This window comes from Ursus americanus, chromosome 6, assembly GCF_024610735.1.
Source record: "Ursus americanus isolate L20-20 chromosome 6, mUrsAme1.1.p, whole genome shotgun sequence".
In the NCBI taxonomy this organism is placed as follows: Eukaryota; Metazoa; Chordata; class Mammalia; order Carnivora; family Ursidae; genus Ursus; species Ursus americanus.
In genome coordinates this window covers 18,953,782-18,975,887 of record NC_142132.1, presented here as the reverse complement: position 1 = coordinate 18,975,887, position 22,106 = coordinate 18,953,782, and the positions used below count along the sequence as shown (strand labels likewise).

The 22,106-nt window shown below is 38.1% G+C and overlaps 3 protein-coding genes across 18 annotated transcripts in view; 2 read left to right on the top strand and 1 right to left on the bottom strand.

Moving 5' to 3' along the window:
- The window catches only part of PDCD4 (programmed cell death 4), a 29,085-nt gene extending 26,519 nt beyond the window's left edge, over nucleotides 1-2,566 (top strand). For both annotated transcript variants that reach the window (XM_045803089.2, XM_045803090.2), the window contains exon 12: nucleotides 1,806-2,566. In XM_045803089.2, coding sequence (XP_045659045.1) covers nucleotides 1,806-1,866 — 61 coding nt within the window. In that variant the 3' untranslated portion in view covers nucleotides 1,867-2,566. The remainder of the gene's footprint in view (nucleotides 1-1,805) is intronic.
- On the bottom strand, nucleotides 2,335-18,062 carry BBIP1 (BBSome interacting protein 1). Of its 14 annotated transcripts, none has more exons than XM_045803098.2 (5): nucleotides 17,906-18,062; nucleotides 16,861-16,945; nucleotides 11,627-11,718; nucleotides 4,677-4,754; nucleotides 2,335-3,963 (listed from the first exon to the last, which is right to left on the bottom strand). In XM_045803098.2, the coding sequence occupies exons 4-5, from the start codon at nucleotides 4,720-4,722 to the stop codon at nucleotides 3,797-3,799; spliced, it is 213 nt and encodes a 70-aa protein (XP_045659054.2). In that variant the 5' UTR covers nucleotides 4,723-4,754; nucleotides 11,627-11,718; nucleotides 16,861-16,945; nucleotides 17,906-18,062; the 3' UTR covers nucleotides 2,335-3,796. The 14 variants fall into 14 exon arrangements, with proteins under 14 accessions (XP_045659054.2, XP_045659057.2, XP_045659058.2 ...); XM_045803101.2 differs by having other exon boundaries at nucleotides 16,861-16,957; nucleotides 17,906-18,060; XM_045803102.2 differs by lacking the exon at nucleotides 17,906-18,062 and adding an exon at nucleotides 17,607-17,704.
- Nucleotides 17,620-22,106, top strand: part of SHOC2 (SHOC2 leucine rich repeat scaffold protein) — a 92,332-nt gene continuing 87,845 nt past the window's right edge. Inside the window, exon 1 of one of the 2 annotated variants that reach the window (XM_045803088.2) lies at nucleotides 17,620-17,759. The gene's annotated coding sequence lies outside the window, so the exon portion shown is untranslated. Of the gene's footprint in view, nucleotides 17,760-18,373; nucleotides 18,473-22,106 lie in introns of those variants that run through there. The other variant, XM_045803087.2, reaches the window with a different exon arrangement.

The window sequence follows — 22,106 nt, the reverse complement described above, 5'->3', positions numbered from 1 at the left end:
GGAAACTAACTTTGTGTAGTAGTTCTGTGTACCAGGCTCTGTTAGTACTTGAAATGTTATTTCAGAGTAGATATTATCACCAATGAGATGAGAAAATTGAGGTTTAAGGAAGTGTAGTATACCTTTCCTAAGGTCACACATAGTAGAGGCCAAGGATGAATCCAGACCTTTCCTGGCTTCAGAGATCGAGGCTTATTCCTCTACTCCATGTAGCTTCCTTTTTCTCCTTCATGGAATGAAGAATTAAGGCTAAATGGATCTGATCTCACTGGAAAGTGGATGTGTGTGATTCTTTGGAGATGATATATTTGTGCTACTAGGATCTAACTCTTCAGAAGTTGATGAGGTTTTTTTTTGTGGTTAAAATAGAGCTTATAATGAAATTTATAAATAGGTATAAATGTTAGTAATTGCTAAACTTGTATATGTCTACTTTATGTACATTTTAAGTTTTTGTAATTTTTAATCTGAAAAAATTGCAAAGCTTTGTCTATTTTTATTGAAGTCGATTATGAGAATTAAATCTCAGAAAAAATGGTTCCTGGTAGTGTCTTTTGCCCTAGGAAGTTTAGAAGCCATTGAGAAAGAAGGAGGAAGATAGAGTTTAATGGTGTTGATAAAAATGTTTGAAAATATAGATCTCTAAAAATACATACGTATGTGTGTGTGTGTATCTGTGCTTGGTGATAGCATCATTTATGTGCCAAGTGGTATACATCAGTAAATACTGTCAACTTTGGTAGGGGTTCTTGTTACTTACTGCTTTGTTCCCAATCTCAGTCTCCTAATATTATAGTGTGAAGCCTTTATGTACACGAAAATGTAGCTGATTTCTACTTAGACTTAGTATGAAAAGGGGCCAACACCTTGGCACTAGATTTTTAAAATTTTCAGCCTCTGTTCAGAAGTCTAACTGGTCATTTCTATTGTGGCTTTACTCTCAAGGATAAGTTGAGGAGATGCCTAACTGTTCTTTGTATGCCAAAAACTGTGACTTTTTATCCTCTACCCATTAGCTTATTTGGTTGAAGTGCACATTTGTGTGTGGTCTTGAATGCTTGTGCATGTTGGTCTAGGGTCAGAGAATGAGGGCTAATCCTGAGCAAACTGTTTTCCATTTACTGCTTTAGGCTGCTGGTCAACTATTCCTTCTGGGTTGTTGCTACTGTGTATAGCTACCTACAGCATAAGTGTGGTTACATTATGAAGTAAGGTCTCTTGAGTTTGAAATAGTAGGAATTCCAAAATGGGGCATAAACTGGAATTAATTGGATTCTGATTTGTTTCTCCATGTACAGGTTATGGCTTTTCTACATTTGAGAAGAAACTAAAAAAATTTTTTAAACATGGATATTTTCATAGGCTCTGTAGCTCTAGTTTGCATAATTCCAAATCATGTTGGTGCTTCTCTGGCTCATTGTTTAGTTTTCAAATAATACTAATAACATAGTAGGAGTAAATATTAAAATTCTAAATAGCATGTTTGCTTTATATTTTAACTTTTTTTAAACATGATTCCATTTGGACAATGAACTTATTTTAATAATTAAGCTTTTCTTTAACTGAAAACTGCTTCAATTAGTAGTTTATTTGGCTTGTTATATCCTAGGATATATATAGCAGGGAAAGAATCTTTTTTGGAAGAATTAGAGGTATGCTCACTTTTTTTTTTCTTTTTTAAAAATAAAACACTTCAAAACCTAATGACTAACCAAAAGAACCCAAGGGTTTTTTTTTTTTTTTTTGGTTTTGATCTATGGTCAGAATTGATATCCATTTTCATGTTTGTGTTCTTTTCATTACAGGGGCAGAAAACGTTTTGTAAGTGAAGGAGATGGAGGTCGTCTTAAACCAGAGAGCTACTGAATATAAGAACTCTTACAGTCTTAGATGTTATAAAAAATATATAAATATATCTGAATTGTAAGAGTTGTTAGCACAGGTTTTTTGTTTTTGTTTTTTTGAAGCACTTGTTTTGGGTACAAGGCATTTCTGAAATTTTATAAACTTACAACATAAGGGGAATTTTTAAAGGAAGTGTTTCTCTTTTTTCTTTTTATCTTTCTTTCTTTCTTTTTTTGAGGGTATAAAGGAGGGACAGAGGAGTAACCACTTCTTAAGTGGAATATTCTCATAAGCTACCTTTTTTAAGTGCCATGTTTATGACCTAATCATTCCAAGTTTTGCATTGATGTCTGACTGCCACTCCTTTCTTTCAAGGACAGTGTTTTTGTAGTAAAATCACTGGTTTATACAAAGCTTTATTTAGGGGGTGAAGTTAAGCTGCTAAAACCCCATGTTGGCTGCTGCTGTTGGAATACTGTGCTTTGGGAGTAAAAAAAAAAAAAAAAAAAAAGTTATTTCTTTGTCTTAAAGAATTTTAAGAAAATGAGTTAGTCATAAGACTTATTCATTTTTCCAGGGAACATATTGATTGGTCTTAAAGACTAGACAGTTAAATAAATGGTGGCTGGAACATCTATTTTTCTACAAAACTGGAAAAATGAACCCGGTTCTAAAAGAATGTATGACGAAATAAAACATGTGAAGCAGTGTTGATTCTTTATTGGGAATACATATATTTTAGGTCTTTTTAAAAAGGTTTATTTTACACAGCAAATTTTAAATCCTATAAGGGAGCATATTTGAACCTAGTGAATTAAACTTTGTTCTTTGCAAACTTTTAAATCAAAAGTACAATAGTAAATTCTTTTAATATTATCTGCGGGAAATGCCACACATACTTGTTTTCTAATCTTCTCTAAAATATAATACCTTTCATCATTCTTAAGTTCTGTTACCAACTGTTTGTTATAAAAAATTATTCTTCAGAGACTCAAAAGTTTTTACATTTATCCCAATATCTGAGAAAATAGTAGTTACCAATAAATAATAGTTCTTTAAAGAATGTTCACATTTCTAACCTCTTTTGCAGAGCCTAATTACTCAGCAAGGGCTCAAGGTCTATGCTAATTTAAATTGTCTAATATTGATTGTAGCAACCAGCCAAGAATTATATTCAGATTTACAAACATATTCTTAGGAATATGCCCATTACAGGTTTAGGCAGTCTCTTAGAACTAAAACCCCAAATTTAACGTTCATATTTATGTCATGAGCTCTTTGAAGTCCATATTTTTTTTTCTGTTTTTAAGGTTTTAATTGTATTTGATACCTGGATGATAAAGGTAGCCCCAGTAATTCTTTATTTCTTAAAGTCAGTATTGGTAAAAGCTCAGGGGACTACTTGATAAGTGAAGGTTTCTTAAAAATCAAATTTGTTTAAGAAATACAGTTTTGTCATTACTGGTAGGACCAGTTGGTCAGGCAAAATAGCCTTAAATAAGAAACACAAAATTCATAAGTTTTAAAATTAGATAATAATGTAAAAGCCCCAAAACGCTTTGTATGAGATTAGAATGTATCTTCAAATTCAGTTTTTAATAAACATGTAAAGATTATCTGAATATAAAAGTTGTATTTAGTCACTTGTGCCTAAGAATGTTACCTATAAGACTTATAGTAATAGGAATGGTGAAACAGTAATTTACAGTTCTATAAACTTGGGTAAAAAACAACAACTATAAAATTTGGGTTCAAAGTTTTTTAATTGCTCGCGTTCAATACAAACCAGTGTCTAAATTCACAAGTTTCATTAGTCTTGGGTATTTTTATACTATTTATAAGCACTATCAGTTTTATTAACATACACCATCTTCAGCATACAGATGCAAATTATTGTCTAACTATTGTTAATAGTAAGGCAGGGTATTCTGTAGAAGTGCTAAGTTATCATTCAGTGAGTTATTTGCTGTTTTTCCTTTTCTGCCATTTCTTGTTGGCGAAGCGTATCCTGGGCTGCTTGCTGCATTTTCTCCAGTTTTTCCAGACTCAGAGATTTTAAGGGCAAAAGTTTGGGTTTACACAGCACCACTGTGGTTATATCTTCCACTGACAACTGCCCTAAGTTTAAAAAGAAATAATTTAGTGAGATGACCCATTTGTATGGTGGTTTGGATTTGCAGCTAGGATGAAGGTCTAAAGACTTAATCCACTGTCAATGAAAACTCTTGTTTTCAGTTATTTCAAATATATCAACATTTAATTCCAGGGAGTTCATAAGGATGACATTTTTAATTTCATACCTAAGATTCTAAGCTATCTCTGAGACACACAACATTTTGTATCAGATGTTTAATTTGCAAAAAGATTTGGGAGAAATATAGTGCAAACAAATACTTATATAGTAAAAGTATGGTATTAATAGGAATATTCATTAATATGAAATGTTTAACTTAAACCATCAGCCTTTAACAATTGCTTGACTTAGGTTTCTTTTTCCCCACTTTCAGACCTTATTTAACATTAGTGAATCACAATATTTTTTTTCACTGAAAATTTCATACTTAATCTGCAAATTGGATTATAACAGGAATTTCTAGGTTTAAGAAACAGTGCTTCATTTGTCATCTTTTTACTGGGGGAAAAAAGCAACGGATGAATTCTGTATAACCTATTCCTAAAAGAAACATAGTAAAAGTGGACAGTAAATGTGGCATACAGGATACAAAATAGTTACAGATGTTTAGCTATTGAGCCTGCTATGTGCCATGCCTACTACTTTTTATTTTGGTCCCTATAATATTCTGTGACGTAAGTATTTGTGATTGAGATACCTTGTTTTGGAAGAACTTCCCGGAACATTGACTTCACTTCTGCCATATCTGAATTGGTGGATACAGCTAAGTTTCTTCCTTCAATGAGAAATCAATTATTAATATTCAAGAATGAATTTTCAAAGCATATTGCTTGAGGTATTTCCATTGTAGTTTAAGGAGTAAAATCACAATTCCTATAGAAAACGAACTATCTTAACCTTGCATAATTTTCCCATTAATTTCCTATCGGTCTTTTCATCGAAACAAAGTTGAGAGAGTTCATGTAAGCATCTAGATCTTGTCCACATTCTTTAATCAGTGGAGGTGTTAATTTTCCCCCTTGTGAAAAATTAGGTAGGACTTCATTTTTTTATACATAATTACCTAATAGATATCAGCTGAGGAAAACCAAAAGCATTTATGTGTGGCTATTTGGTTCACTGATAGCATCTCCCTAAATGGTGGATGAGGTAAAAAATTACCATTTGGGAAGTGTGGGGTAGTTAGGAAAAAGAGGAGGTAGTAGGTAAGTATTTCCCAACATTCCCACTTCTCAATAGCTAACAGCTGGTTTCTACTTTAATACCTTTGCTATAATGACAAAAAGCATCCTAACGATTAGTTACTGGCTACACAGCTGATGTTTGTAAAGAAGCAACAAATGGGTGAAACTGGCTCTTGAACAGAAGGGAGAGGTTTGCTTTCAGTTCACTACTTTCCTCTAATACAGGGATACTATATGCTAAAGTGCCAGCAAATACCTTCACCTTGAATATTTTGTTAAGGTACCAGCATATATACTAACTGGCTGATGACATTTGTTTCTAGTGTTACATTCCAGATTACTGCTATGCTGTATATTCAGGGTGTTCTGGACTGTAATTTGTAGCATGATCCTTTTCCAAACACAGATGCTTCTCCAGACAGTCCCACCCCTTTTGTGATATTTCACCATAGTGATGCAACCTTACCATGTGCCTTTCACAACATCACCACAAAAGAAAGATTTATTATTATAAAGTGGTGATGCTGGCGTGGTGCCTGTCTTTACCGCCCACTGCAAATTAGTTATAATCAAGTGAAGCTGCTTCTGGTCTCAGTTATTCCCACTCTACTACACTTCTGACATTCGTAATAAAATCTTCCTACTCTATCCACCAAGCCTCTTCTTTCTTGTTCAAATTCTTATTCTGGAACATCTAAAGTTCCTGAGGAACCTCTATCTGTTTTCCAGAACTTTGTCATCAAAATTTACCCCTACACTGTTCTTTTTGGGAGTGAAGATGAAATAGGGAATGGACCAGGAATAAAGCAACTCATCACTAACTGGAATCTGAGATAAGTGCAATATGCAGTTTCCTTAGAACACACTACTTCTGCCACATTCTTTTCTTGTTACTTAGGCCTGCCAGTGATACCTAGTGATCATTTCCCTTTTTTCCCCCCCAGATTATGTTGAAGGCTAATAGCATTGCAAATCCCTCATTAGTCTGAATATAGCTATAGTAAAAGCCTCTCCGTTAAAATATCACAATGAAAATATTCAATAAGCCCTTATTTGGTGAAAATCTGACATGATATTCAGCTGCCAAAAGGGAGGATAGATAATACAGCTATTGATAAATGTGAAAAAGTAACGTCGTAGAGTTTTTGTATCACCAAATTTCTTAGCAAAACAGTGGATGAATACTTAAAATGTTTTCTAGAGTAGCAACTGCAGCTACTCAGAACTCAGTCACTATCCTTTGCTCTCTCTCTCTCCTGTTACCTCTTTCACATCCAAAATCTGGCCCGAAGAAAACAATGAAACTTGGTGCTCTACCAAACCTTAGTTCTCTGTTTCACTAAGCTGCCATTGTTACTGTAAAGGGTGTGGGGCCAAAGGCCTGGTAGGGAGTGGGTTGGGTCTTGTGTGGGGGAAGATCAGTGCCGGCAGTCACTTGCCTGGGTGGAGTGTCTGCTTTACTAGGGTTGGTTATTGTTCCTCGGCTCCCCGCCCCCCCGCCCCCCAGGCATTGGCAGGAGAGAAACAGGAAGGGAAGGGCTAAAATAAGCAGGGTTGTGGTGGGATGGCCCTCATTGGCAAGGCTACGTTGTCTTGATAAATCAACTGCCCAGGGAGTCCACAGAAGGAAGGAGCATTTCTTTCCTTTACCTGGTGGCCTGCTAATAGCCAAACATGGGTGTTTTGTCTGGTGTAATGTGCCCTAAGGAGTTGTGATTGCTACTAAGGGTACTTTCTTATTATCATAAGGTAAGATGTGTAACACTAGGGACATATGGGTCAAAGAAGAAACATACCAACCATGACTGAAATTTGTGTGTATCATACAAGTGCCATGTCATTCAGTTCAATAAATATGTGTCTGGAAGCCTGGCTGGCTCAGTCAGAACTGCATAAAACTCTTGAACTCAGGGTTATGAGTTTGAGTCCCACGTTGGGTGTAGATAACTTAAAATCTTAAAAAAAATGTGTCTACCATGTGCAACGCACTGTTCACTAGTGAACAAAACAGATAAAACCCAAAACCTTTTGGAGCTTACACTCTAGAGTAAGGGGAGAGAAATAAATAATAGAATTTTGTAAGGTAAGTAAGTGCTACAGAATATAAAATAGTTTAAAGGGATTTAGGAGTGCTGAGGGGGGTATTGCAGTTTAAGTAGGAAAATGATCATGGACCCATTAAGAAGGTGAAAATCACTGTAACGTCATTTTGGTGTGCATATTATATTTTTTGAATTTGCAGAAACGTCAAAAGCCCAATAGTATCCAGAGTTAGAGAAGGTATAGGGAAATGGGAATTTTCTGTTGGTGCATGGGGTTTTTTTGGTACAGATCTTTTAGAGGGATATTTTGTAGTATCTATTAATATTTTGTATTATCTACTGATGCAAAATATGCACATTTTCTTTGACTCAAATGTTCTACTTCTAGTAATGAGCCCCAAAGAAAACAATGCACCAGTGTACAAAGATCTAAGAATAAGAATGCTCATTAAAGCATTGCTTTAAATAGTAAAATGTTCAGCAATATGTCAAAGGTTAAAATAAATTATGGAATAGCCATACGGTGGATTACTATGTCAGATTTTAAAATAATACATTTATCAAGGTATATTTTAAGAGAAAACATACTCAATTGCAGAAGTAAAATTCTTACACTAATAGAACCCAAACTTTTAATGCTTAGAGAATACGATGTCAGTCATTTTTTGAGGCTCTTGGTCTGAGTAATTGGAAAATAATCTGCTTCCTTTTCCCCCATAGTTTCTTTAGTTTGTAATCTGTCCCAGAGATAATGGTTTTGTTGGATAGTACATTTCAAAGTCATGACGAAGTAAGCAAAACTGTCATAGCCACTGAGCTGGATGCCTAAAATTAATGCAGAAGAACTTGGAGGGATACCAAATCTTTGTCATGAAATATTTACTAAGCTGTAGGAGTGGGAGCTGAAAGACACTTAAGTCTAGGAAGGATTACTACTTTAAATCAATCATATCCATACTGATAACATAAATTAATCTTACAACTTGGACAAGTTAAAAATTTCTGGGGTGATTTAGTTTGATACCTGATCTAAATTATGTGTGGTACTGGACAAGAACACTAAAGTGTACTTCTGAACCCTGAGAATATATGTCAGCGGTCCTCAGATTTTATGCTTTACATAATACCCACAGAGATTTTTAATAACTAGATAGAAAAACTAAGTACTCCTTTAAACATTTCTAAATTGACATATAAATTGTTATCAAGTTCAAGTAGTTACATAATTTCCAGCATATTTAAAAATACTGTTACATCAGTCTTTTAAAAACCTATCCAATATAATATAAATATCATAAAAATTTGACAGCTTTATCATCCGTTAATAAAAAGAATGAAGAATTCTTTGTCAGCAATTTTGTATCTTTTTTCTCCCTAGACCTCTATTACCATTCCACTTAATTTTATTGTAATGTAATATATTTTCATGCTTAAACATATTTTAATGGTTGATTTTCCTACTATATTTCTCTACAAAAATGTTTATAAATTTATTATTATTATTTTTTAAAGTAGGCTCCATACCCAGTGGGGAGCCCAACATGGGGGCCTGAACTCATGACTCTGAGATCAAGACCTGAGCTGTAATAAATAAAATCTTTAAAAAAAAAAAAAAAAAAGGGGCGCCTGGGTGGCACAGCGGTTAAGCGTCTGCCTTCGGCTCAGGGCGTGATTCTGGCATTACAGGATCGAGTCCCGCATCAGGCTCCTCTGCTAGGAGCCTGCTTCTTCCTCTCCCACTCCCCCTGCTTGTGTTCCCTCTCTCGCTGGCTGTCTCTCTCTCTCTCTGTCAAATAAATAAATAAATAAAATCTTTAAAAAAAAAAGACCTGAGCTGAGATCAGGAGTCAGACACTCAACTGACTGAGCCACCCAGGTACCCCAAAAATGTTTATGAATTTAAATGAAAAACTAAAATATTCTGGATTGAGTCATTACAATTGTTAGTAAAAAACTAATCAAAACAAGTTACATACACATGGATAAAATAATTACTGAAGATGAAAAATAAAGTTAATGGCTGTATATCTGTTAATAGGGACAGAGCTTTAAAAGTAAATACTGGACGGTAAAGACTGGAGTAGAAAGGATGCTCTTTTCAGGACAAGGGAATTATTCTTTCAGAATGGAAAATAAACACTAACATAAGAGGAATTTGGGATCATATGTTCCTTTCCAAACATATTTTCTCTTTCAACAAACATACCAAATGTCTATAATACGCCAGCCACAGCTAAATGAGGGAGATACAGTGGATAAGAACCAGTTCTCTTTGAGGAACCTGGGGGAGGTGTGTAGGAGAGGGAGAGACACATGTAAATAAATAATTACAATTGAATACAACCTACTTTAATAAAAGCATGTGTACTGTGCCTTAAGAAACCAAAACCATAAATAACTTGGTTGGTTTAGGGTAAGTTTAGGATAGGTGACTGTGGCTGGTCTTTGAAGAACTACTAAATGTGATGCTAGAATTAGTCCCACAAAGATGAATGGAGGTTTACTATGCAGAGAAGCAGCTGTGTAGCAAGGGGACAGTGTTCTAGACAAAGTGAACAATATGCTCAGAGTCATTAAAAGAAAAAATCAAGGCAAATGGCTAGAGAGTACAAGGGTATATACAGTATATGTACTGTGGTGGGACTGACAAGGCTGAGGCCAGTTCATACTCGGCCTTAAATGCCATGCCTCAGAGTTTGGGTTTTATATCCTGTAGACAGAAGGGAGCTAATTGGATGGCTCTGAGTGGGTATGTGACATGTGATTACTTTTTTGGAAACACATTCTAGACAAAAAGGAAAAACAGAGGAGATACTAGAGGCAAGGAGATCAGTAAGGAAGTTATAATTATTTAGGTAAGATGATGAGGGTATAAACCAAAGTAGTGATAACAAGCATCAAGAGGAGAAGATACAAGAGGTATTCAAGGATATAAGATGTTGAGATTCAAATATCCTCCACTATTCCCCTCATCCCCCACAACCTCTGGGTGATAAAGAAATGATCAAGCTAACATTTTTGAGTGGATAATGCAGCTACTAATTGAAGTTGAGAACACAGAGGAGATACAGGTTAAGGAGGGAAGGGTAAAGACCATGAATCAGGTACACTGGGTATGGAAGTCCAACAGGAAGGCAAAAAGGACTGGATGCCCAGAGTCAATGGTACAGCAGTATAAGCTATAGAAGTGGATATAATCACCTAAGAAGGATATGGAAAGATAGCGGATGGTGGTAGGATAGGTGGTAAAAAGAGACGAGTACACATGTAGTAGGTAAGAGAAGGATCTGGAGTCAGGTTAGTTACTTAAACAATTTTCTAAGCCTTAGTTTCATCTGTAAAATAAGGCTTATAATGGCACTGACTTTTTATTATTATTATTATTTTTATTTTTTTTAAAGATTTTTTTTTAAAGATTTTTATTTATTATTTATTCAACAGAGATAGAGACAGCCAGCGAGAGAGGGGACACAAGCAGGGGGAGTGGGAGAGGAAGAAGCAGGCTCATAGTGGAAGAGCCTGATGTGGGGCTCGATCCCATAACGCCAGGATCACGCCCTGAGCCGAAGGCAGATGCCCAACTGCTGTGCCACCCAGGCGCCCCTTTAAAGATTTTATTTATTTGACAGAGAGAGACAGCCAGCGAGAGAGGGAACACAAGCAGGGGGAGTGGGAGAGGAAGAAGCAGGCTCCTAGCGGAGAAACCTGACGTGGGGCTCGATCCCAGAATGCTGGGATCACGCCGTGAGCCGAAGGCAGATGCTTAATGACTGCACCACCCAGGTGCCCCCGCTAATGGCACTGACTTTAAACAGAATATTAAATGACATAATTCATTATCACTCCCTACCATCTGGTAAGAGCTCAATGGGTGTCAGTGATTGTGAAAGTTAAACCATTACAATACTGTCATAAAATTAGATTCTTAGAAAAAATAAGTCTATTGACATATATTAGAGTTACAGAGGCTTATTATTTAAAAAGTGGAGAAAAACTTATACGTAAGCAGGAATACTTTAGAATTCACCCTTTGCATCCATATTGCCTTACAGGTCATCTTAAAGGAAGAACAGTTTCAATGCCCAGAAATCTACTTTAGCTTCTTTCCTTCAGTCTAGCATACTGGCTTTTAAATTTTAGTTTGCTTAAGAATAACAATAACAGCACAGTGTTTTAGTACAAAATCATCTATTTCAACTATACAGACATTTTAAGGGATTTTCTACAGTTAATTCTGAAAATGAACAACTTTTACCCTAAGAGGTGATTTTAGAATTGAATTAGCCATTTACCCACCTCCACTGCATCTCCTAACATATATATACAGATACTAAATTTAACTAAGACCAGGTCTAGGAAGTTATTTTGTCAAACATCAGATAATTTATAAGTGAAGAAACAGTATTTGAATTCATGTCTACCTGACTCCAAAGCCTTGGTCTCTTCAGTTTTCTCTGTGCTGCATCTGTAGGAATGGCCTAAAGACCCTAGATGGATTTAGTATGGAGCCCCACTGCAGGAACATGAACATTTAAGAATATGTTAGATAAGAGTATAGATTATGGTATATAGAAGCCAATGAAGGTTAAAGTAACATGGCATCTTCAGTTTCTGCTGAAATGGGCAGTTTTAAGCCACTAATGACCTCTGCAATTAGTGACCTCTGCAAAGGAGGAGGGACATAAAATATTAAAGAGTAAATCAGGATAAACATGTAAGTGCAGCATATTGACTAAAGCGCTGCATTTTTTTCCTCTTTACTATAGTTTTAACCAACATGTTTTTCTCTCTCGATTTTTTTCTCCTTAATTTGAGGATTCAGCATTCCAGTTGTCATATTTGATACCATCCTGAAAGAAATCTCTTAGTAGGAAAAATACTGCTTTTTGTCTGTGGATTTTGTTATAGCATTAGTATTATTTTTAAAAGAAGATGCCACTGGAAATTTCAAATCTCAAGCGTAATTAGAAATATGCAACACTTTAAAATCTTACAAGCTTTGCATTTTTTTCCTCCTGCAGATTAGCTTATATGAGAACATACTGATAAGACCAAGATCATGGGTTAAATAGCCAAAACAGACTGTTAGCTTTAGATGGTACACTATTTTCATCTAGCCATCTGGAAAATGCAGGCTATAGTCTTATAGGGTGCAGACAGAGAAGGGGGATAGATTACTAAAATTGAAATTTCATTCATGGTAACACAAAGCATATACATATGGATTAGAAATATCAAAATGAGGGACACCTGGCTGGCTCAGTCAGTAGAGCATGTGACTCTAGGTCTCAGGGTTGTGAGTTTGAGCCCCACACTGAGTACAGAGAATACTTAAAAGAATATAAGCTTAAAAATATATATATATCAAAATGAAACAAACTGTAATGTCAATGCCAACTCTTTGTTTCTAAAAATGTTTAGGACAGGATTTGGATGTTTTTAAAACTTTCCTCCTAGGTCATAATAAAGTCTCCTTAGTCCAATATTTGATCTTTGTTAGGAGCCCCGAGGAGCCATTTTGTGGGTCAATGTGGTTATCTTCCATACGTGCCTACCACTCCTTGCCATTAGCTCTTCATCATAATTCTTTTTTCCCCTCCATTAATTTATCTTAAACTTAAAAAAATTTTTTATTTATTTATTTAAGAGAGAGGGAGGGGAGAGAGAGTGAGAGAGAGCGCACGCACATGCACAAACGGAGTGGAGGGCAGAGGAAGAAGCAGACTCCCCGAGGATCAGGAAGCCTGATGTGGGACTCAATCCCAGGACCGAGATCATGACCTGAGCTGAAAGCAGCCACTTTACCGACTGAGCCACCCAGGTGCCCCAATTTCAGCTTATCCTAATTGTACAAAACTCCATTTTTAAAGTTTGAAATTGAATGTTTCAGAGTATTCTAGGATTCCAAGTATTTTAAACAAGCTGTGATATTTATGTAAAATCTAATGTATGATTTAAAACAGAAGCTTGTACTGGAGCGTTTTTTTCTTTTTCTTTTTGGATTAATCTATTTCACATTTATACTTCAAAGGTAACTAGCATGACCCTGAATACATTTCTTAACCAATTATAGATTTGATTTTCTCATAAAAAGCATGTTTAGTATCTGTCCTGGGTTGCAAGTTTCAAGTAAAAAGTAGATATAAAAGTGCTTAGAAATATAGTGTGACATTTATTATTCCAGGTTTAATTTTCCTATCACTATAAAATAAGGATATAATAATGGACTGTTCTAGATTTCCCATTAAGTACCTTCTGACTCTAAAAATTCTTTGACTCCATATCAACATTATAGTACCTTAAGACAGCATGAGCTATTTAAAGATGTTTTCCTTTAAAAACCTGTTATATTTGTTTACTTTTAAAGAGCATGTGCTGCTAAACTGTGCTCTTAAAAAATATTTTTAAAAGATTTATTCAGAGAGAGAGCACCCATGCATGTGTGGAGGGGGGAGAGGCAGAAGAGAATTTTTTTTTTTAAGATTATATTTATTTATTTGACAGAGTACAAGCAGGAGGAGCGGCAGGGAGAGGGAAAAGCAGGCTCCCGCTGAGCAGAGAGCCCGACATGGGGCTTGATCCCAGGACTCTGGGATCATGATCTGAGCCAAAGGCAGACGCTTAACTGACTGGGCCACCCAGGCACCCCAGGAGAAGAGAATCTTAAGCAGACTCCTCCATGAGTGTGGAGACTGATGAGGGGGCTCAATCTCACAACTCTAGCTGAACCAAGGGCCGGATGCTTAACTAACTGTGCCACCCAGGTGCCCCTCTCAAATATATTTTTAAGAAAATATGATAAAGCAAATCTATTTCATAATATAATTCAAGGCTGAGAAAATGTGGACAATTTTTTAAGCTGGTGGTAAAGAGTAAAAACCTTTAAAATTGTAATTGAGGGAATGGAAGCTTAGTGTACATAAGAATCTATCTTGAATTTTTGATGGAGGTGACACGTGGCTTGTTGCCTAACCTAGAAAAATAAAAGCACCTGAAATATGGCAAAAAACATTTCTAAAGTATTTTCAGATTCTAGCCTAAGTATCAATCTTGTTTTCACATAAGAAACACAGGTCATAAACTGGTGGCCCTTGGTCCTATCCAGATAAATGTTTTGCTGGCTTGCTAAATGTTTAAAAAGTATTTGAACCAATGTTTTAAAATTGGGAGATTTCACATAAAGTCCAAATTTCAGCTCCTCTTCACAAATCTCGCAACACTGGGCCCGTATTCCCAATGGCAAAATCTGGCTAGAGCTGGGAAGTAATGTCCCATTAAGATGAACGTGGGGAGTTCTCTAGTTGCCTCTACTACCTATTGTTCCCTTTCCCTTACCATCCGCATTGCTATAGGAACTTCGTTTCACTTCAGTAGAATGCAGAACAACACATTATATGCCAAATGCCCTATTTTATCATTAATAGGTATTAATCATTAATAGGTATTAATCATTAATAGGTATTAAGAAACAAAAATACAATCTTTGAGAACTGAGGGAGGTACCAGAAGCAGTCTATGTAAAGGACAGTAAAGGATATTTTGTGGTGACTATTTACTAATTTAGATCCTTTTAAGTAAATTCAATCTGCCTATTACAGGTTGTGGATGGGGGTGGCAGGAATGGTAGGAAAAATATGAAACATTTTGTTTTATTCAAGACTTATAATTGATATGAATTTTCAAATGCATATTAGATTTCTGAATGTAAACTAACATGAAGAAAACGTGAAAGAGGGGGCCCAAAAGAAAGTGTTTTTCAGCAGACATAAAGTAGTAATGTTCATTCTCACTCAAGTGGCTGCCCACATGCTAGCAGAGCTTAATTTGGGCTGATAATATTCATCTGGAGATGCCAAATAACATCATATGTCATGTGGTTGGAAACTATAGTTCTATTCTGTTTTGCTATCTGGCATCTGCTGGTAAAAAAATGTTGCAACATGTTCAATTTGGCTAATTAATTTAGACTCATGTGAATAAAATGTGCGGTGTCTAGCTTCTGAACTGTGCCTAGGCCTAAGAACAGGAACTGTTCTTCTTGGATGAATTTGGATGATGCCACCGGTTCTGGTATACTTCACTAGCAGACACTACTATTAAGTTAATAGAAAATGACACATCCTACTCACACAAAATACCAGATGGCTAGCAGTTGCCTTGGTATCTGCTTTGATAACATCAAGATTCATCTGTATTTGAATTGCAGGGCCCACACAGCTTTCATCAACAGTCCTCAGGGTGCCAGGAGTTGAAACTCATGAAACAGTGCTGACATCAGTACACTGCTGCAGATTATATCACATCAGCTCCAAGTGTCGGCAAAGTAGCAACAACACTTTACTACAGGTAGACAGTCAGTCCAGGACACTAGCACTTACTCTCCAAAGACAGGAGGATTAAATGCTAAATTCTTCTTTGTAGGATACCATAGAAGGGTGTGTGTGCAGAGACGTGGGATGGATTTAACTAACAGCTAATGACAATGGTAGATATAGTTACATTTGAGAAGGCTTAATCATGACTGGTGAAGTATGAATACTGTGAAGTATTCTTCCAAAATATGTTAAATGTAATTTAATCAAGCCTCTATATCAACTTCTGACTTATAAGAAATAAGGAAATATTCAAAAACACCTCTGGCCTGAACTCTTTAAAATGACAATGTCACAGGGAAAAAATAAAGACAGGGAATTGTAATAGATTAAAGCTAAAGAGTTACAACACCGAGATACAATACATAAACATTGAATGGATCCTGAATTTTGTTGAAGAAGCAGGGGAAAAGGTATAAAAGATATTCTTGGGTCAAATGAGAGAATATACATACAGACTAGATTTTAAATACCACAGAATTATTAATTTCCTTAGTTGTGATAATGATACTGTTTTGCCGGAGAACTTCAGAATTCTTAGGGAATGCATTTTGGAAATTTTAGAGGTGTCTGCTTATCAAGTGTCTAACCTATTTCCAAATAGTTTAATGACAATGAAAAAAGCATGAGAAGGGATGGAACAAGGCAAAATGTTAACTGTTGGATCTAGGTGAAGGGTATATGAATGTTTATTGTATTATTTCAACTTTTTTTATGTATGATTTTTTTTAATTGAGGGAAGAAATCATGTTGGAAAGACTTCAGAGGGGAAATCTAAGAAAAGGATAAGTAACAAGAACTACACTGAATTTAATCAACTGAAGCTGGCAAGGTCTTAGGCACCCGGAAAACACCAAATATATTCAATCTTTTAGTAAGTATCTACCAAAATAGTACCATGTGCAGGACATGATAGGGAGATGAATCTATAGATTCATCTAATAGACAAACCATTCTATTTAGATGTAAACATAGCAGCAAAGCTAAGAACATAAGCAGCTGTTATATAAAATAGTGGTTGTCATAAAAGAAGTACAAAAAGTGCTAGGTAAGCACAGAGGAAATTACTCCCTGTTGGAGAGAATCTGGAAACACATCTCCAAGAATAACTAGGACATGGAAACAGTCACAAAAGGTTAATGATTCAATGATTAATCTTGGAGAAAACAAGAACAGTTCATTTTGGCTAAAGCATGAGTAGTATGGAAGTAGAAAGAAATGAAGCGAAGAAGGTAGGTTTGCCCCCTTGTTGACTGGCTAGGGAAATACAATTTTCAATTTACCTGAAAGTTCTCCCGCTCTTTTTCCCGGCAACGTTAGGCATCCAACCCAGTATTACCAAGATGATTTACAGTTCTTGACTCAAGCCTACAGAAGGAACTGCATGAGATAATGTGCGACAATTCTTGAAAAGAACCATATAAAAGTATTACGGTATTTTTAAGAATATTCACAAGCATTAAGTTGTTTAATAAAATGTAGGCATGGAGGATTAGAACGGTATAGCTTCACCCAGAACTGCAGTCATTGCTTATAAGCCCCCAAGGGAGGAGAAACAAAAGGAAGAAAATTCAGAATGTTAAGACAGGAGGCGGGAAAATAAGACTTAGAGGTGTTGCCGCTGCGGTAGAGGACCACCTTCTTCCTTTCTAGGTGGTAAAGGAAAACGATTTCCTCAAGCTCCAGAATTCTCTGTCCTCCAAAGATCAGGGGGTGAAAGCACTTAATAGGAACTTAAGGGGCGCGGTCAGGAGCTCCATCTTGCGGGAGTGAGGAGCTCCGCCCTGCGGCGCGCGCCGAAGCCCCCGCCCGACCCGGCTGGCTGCAGCTGGGCGAGAGGGGCCCGTGGAGCGGCCTCGCCCTACAGGGAACCTCAGAGGGGCGGGGGTAGGGCGGGCAGGCCAGCCCGGAAAGAAAACGTTCTTCCAGCGGAAGCGGCTGTGAGCCGCGCTCACCTCCTCGGCTCTCCATCGGCTGCGGGCCGTCTAGCTGGGGGCTGCCTTACGGGACAGGGCAGACGGGCCCTCACCTCACTTTGCGACTCCAGCTGGAATGGGCACTCCCTGGGGTGCCGGGAGCTCTGGCTATTCCCACCCTTCCGCCATGACCCCGTTCAGAAGTGCCAAATGCAACTTCCGGGCAGGACAGGGATTTTCGGAACCCTAACCTCTTGTCCACCTAGGTAAGTGACCAGACGTCCCAGCAAAATAAGAGCCAGGAAACCTGCTTCTTCCTCTCCCCCATCCCGGGCAGGTAGTTCTGAATATGAATTAAGTTGTCCAACCTGGGATGTCTGGTCACCTTTGGTCCTTTTTCGGGCCTACTTACAGATTTATCTTCCCAGACGGCTCGACTGTTGCCCAGGGCAACGGTGAGTTTTGGGCGAAGGGAAAACTACGTCACACTGGAGACGGGAGGTCAGGAAACTCCCTGCCATTATCAGTTATGGCTGCCTTAGCTTCAACAGTAACTTCCGATTGCGAGTTGTCACTCTACCCTGCTGGAGGCTTACTCTGTGGCTCTGCTTGCCAGCGGCGCCCAGTGGGCGGGAGAGAGGGCGTAGAGCCTCTGAGGAAAGGAAAAGGGCGGGAGCGAGGGAAGCTGGCGCCAAAGTCTCACTCTGATAGGACAGCGTCGTTGGCGCCAGTGCCTCACTCTGATTGGGCAGCGTCGGTATGCTTGGCTCCGCCTGTTTTTCTTCCCCAGCGAGTGACGGGCCTGCGTCAGAGGGGTGGGGCGGGGCGGTAGGAGCGAGAGTGTGTGGAGGGGCGGGCGGGGCGGGGCGGGGCGAGTGGGGGAGGGGCGGGCGGGGGGCGGCAGTTGGGCAGCGTCTCTTCTAAGGAGGAGGAGGAAGGAGGGCGAGCGAGGAGGATGGCGGAGTTGGGGCTCCTGACGGTAACCCGGGGCCACTGAGGCGGGAGGGTGGTTGTTGGTCGGTTCTTCCTGCCTTCCTTCCTACCCGTCGGGCGGTCCAGCTGGCTGTCGGTAGGGGGAGGCCCCGCGCGCCCTGAGGGGCTAGAGCCGGCGGGGCCGGGGCGAGGCCCGAGGGGCTGGGGCCCTAGGAGGCGCCGCCGCCGCCGCTTTCCTGGGTGCTGTCGCAGGGAGGGCCGGGCCCTCGGAGCCGGCTCTGGTGCGGGGCCCGCAGCCGGGAGCCGAGAGTGAGCCGGCCGGCTCTGACAGCGGCCGGGGCTGGGCCTGCGGTGGCGGCGGGCGGCCGGGGCAGCGCCCGGGCGAGGGCGAGCCGGCGCAAGTGCGCGGGCCAGGGGCGCCCGGAGGACGGCCCTGCTCGGCTCTGCCCTCGGGGGCACCTGGCTCAGGCTGCGGGGCGCCCCGTGGGCGTCCAGGAGGCGTGTAAATCGTTGGCGGGGGCCATGGCGCAGTGCTAGTGGTGCGGGGTGGGCTATTTCCTCGCCCCTTCCCCAAAGCCCACCACTCTCTCCCCTTCTGTCCTTTCGGTGAAGAGTGGCGAGTTGGCTTTGGGTATGTTGCCTGGTGAGGCGAGTTGTAAGCATCCAAGACCGCCCTGTTGTACTTGCTTGGTGGCAGCTTCTTTCCGCGGTAGCTTTTAGGAATAGAGGAAAAGTACTCTATCTCCTCCCCTCCTTCCTCCGCCCCCCCCCCCCCAACCTCTTAACGCTGGAGGCTTCAGGACCAAACGATTTTCCCCCAGCCCCTCAGTATCCATTGTTTTGTACCATCCCCCTCCCCCGCCCCAAGCCTAGGTAGAAGAAGAATGACTTCAAACCTTTAATTGCCCCCCCCCCCGTTTTTAAATCAGCAGAGGTTTTGTGTTATTGTGTTAGTATGGATTTACAAACAGGTGGGATGAATACCGATTCGGGAGTTGGAAAGAAGATGCTTTTTTGTGTTTTTAAGCTTTCATTCCTTACAGTTGGTGATTTGATTTTCTTGTCTGTAGCTTTGTATCATAATGGGGGTGATGAGCATAAAAGAGGAAGCAATGTTTTGCAACCTACCCAAAGAAATGTTTTTTAAGTCTCTGGGGATGCTGAAGCAAAATTGGGTTGTAGATGTGTACTGTATAGTATTTGCTTCCATCATGATAACTACCAACAGTCTGTAGCTTTCGCCTGTGCAATTGGTACACTTCTTCATAAATGTCAGCTTCTGGTATCTACTGAGAGGGATTACTGGATCTAAAACTTATTTTTTGTTTTTCGGAATCCTAGGGTATACTTGTGTAACCAAGTATTTTCGGATTTAAATATAGCATTAACACTGAAAAATTATCTTATTATAAAGACCTCAGTTTATTAGTGTACTAATTTCTACCCTGGCCCTTCCGTGCCATAGCTCTTATAACTGTCAATGTATTTTGGAAGAAACTTAGCTATTGGGTACAATTTGTAAGATTCATACATTTATAGTTTGAATTTATCAAGTTTTGAAGACTTTCTATGTGATAGTGACAAGAATTTTTAAAAATTATATATATATATAGCCATTCCCTACCTATGGAATTTAGATTGCATATGATAAATCTTTTGAATACTTATTTGAACATGAGGTACACTGAAGCTTTTGTTTAATTATGAATATACATTTGAAAAATAGATCTTAGACAAGTAAAGGCTTTAAGGTTTGTAACTTTCAAATGGCTTGAATATAATATAAAGCTAACGTAAAAAAGTATATTCTTGAAATGCCAGTTTTGAGGGGTGGACCTAACCTATCGGTAAGATTACTACTTTTTCTTAGTGTGTTTGTTTAGGTTTTGAAGAAACAACTACATTTACTCTCAGGTTGGCATTTGCTTATTGATCTCTTGTTAAAAGTTGTTAAGTTTTAAAGGGGATATTAAGAGATATATTAATACCTTGCAGCTAGATTTTTAAAAAGTTTTTAAACTACCTTATTCAGAAAGTTGATCAGAGCTGTGTTTTGATAATTGTAGCCACACTTGTACAACTAGTGAATTACAAACCAGTCAGAAATTTGAAACAAAAGGAACACCAAAATTAAAAATTCTTGTGTTATATTGATGGAATTGTGCTGTTTAAGTATTACTATTTCTTCAGTGATTGGGACAGGGCTAGTTCCATGTTCAGGGAGACATAAACTAGAATTCTATGTGGAATACTCCCAAAGATGCCTTCTGAATAGCTGTTGTGTGTGTGTGTGTGTGTGTGTGTGTGTGTGTGTGTTTTAAATAATCTCTACACCCAGCATGGAGCTTGCACTCAAAACCCCAAGATCAAGATTTGTGTGCTCTTCTGACTGAGCCAGCCAGGCGCCCCTCTGCTGGTATATTTTTTGACTTGCCTTAGCTATGTGGGGGAAAGGCAAATAAATTTGAATTTCTTTGTTATCCAGGCAGTCCTATTTGTTTTGAAAATATGCTGGATTATCAGTATTTGTTGTGTAATTTAATATTTCTGTAAGACTTGTGTTCTCTAAACAATTCAATTTTTAGATTTTTTCCTATTTAAATATAAAAATAAACTTGTGTTTTTGATTAAAAATAAACCTTAACTTGTGTGTGCAGGTATAAGAATGAGTATTTTTTGGAAGTTGAAAGAATATATCTTTAGAATTCAGTTTACTATATTATTCTTGTATCATTTACATATCATTCATGTATGAAAACATAAAATCTATGTTTATAATCAAAAACCCAAAACAAGAGCAGCCCCCACACCCAACAAAACATAGTAAAACCAAACAGATTGACCCGTAAATCCTTCAGTGAGTTCTGAGGTTTATATTTTGGCCTTGGTGGAAATGTTCTTGAATTAGTTTCTAAAATATCAGTTCAGTTAGGAGAGGAAATTTAGATATAGAATAAACACTTTGACATTTCATAATAAGACAATAGGGAATTGGTAAATATTTTGTTGTACATAGATTAGTTAGAAATTAGCTACAATTTAGCAGCAGAGTGATATATTAAGTACTTTCACATGATACTTGAGAAGTGAGTGCTGCAGATATTAAACTGGTTGCTTTTTTGCTTATTGTTAGATTTCTTCATGTATTTTATATTATGTATTGGCATATTATAATTTAAAGCTAAATCTTTCGTAGGCTGAATTATTAAGAAAAAAAAGTTGCTATCCCTGTGTTCTGAATTTTGTTTTGTCTACTAGTTATACCACATCAAAGTTAGGCCATATAAATCTTTCTGAAAATATTTTTTCTGACAATATACTAGTTAAAATTTTGTGTTTTCCTAGCTCTGTTTACACTGACTTTTAAAGTCTGAAAAATTTCTAAGTCACAAGGTGACCTATGGAATGCTTGAACTTTATATAGAGTGTTCTGAAATGTAATTGCAATCAGTGAAGGTTGAAAGAAACAAGGATAAGTTGGAAAAACTGATTTATGTTCTAAAATAGGTAATTGCATTATTTTTGAGGTAAACTAATGCTCATTCTTTGGTACTTTCTCCTGGTTCGTATCTTTTTAGCACAGCATCTTTAATTCTGCAAATCAAAGTTGTAACACATGAAAAGAATATTCTAATTACAAAGGACTCTTTAGCTTTTGAGATGTTGGTAACATATGTGTT

What these genes read in the sequence shown, in the direction of transcription:
- BBIP1 (XM_045803091.2), bottom strand. An exon ending in GGAAGTTCTTCCAAAACAAG is followed by an intron (nt 3,964 to 4,676) that starts GTATCTCAATCA and finishes TTTTAAACTTAG; the next exon opens with GGCAGTTGTCAGTGGAAGAT.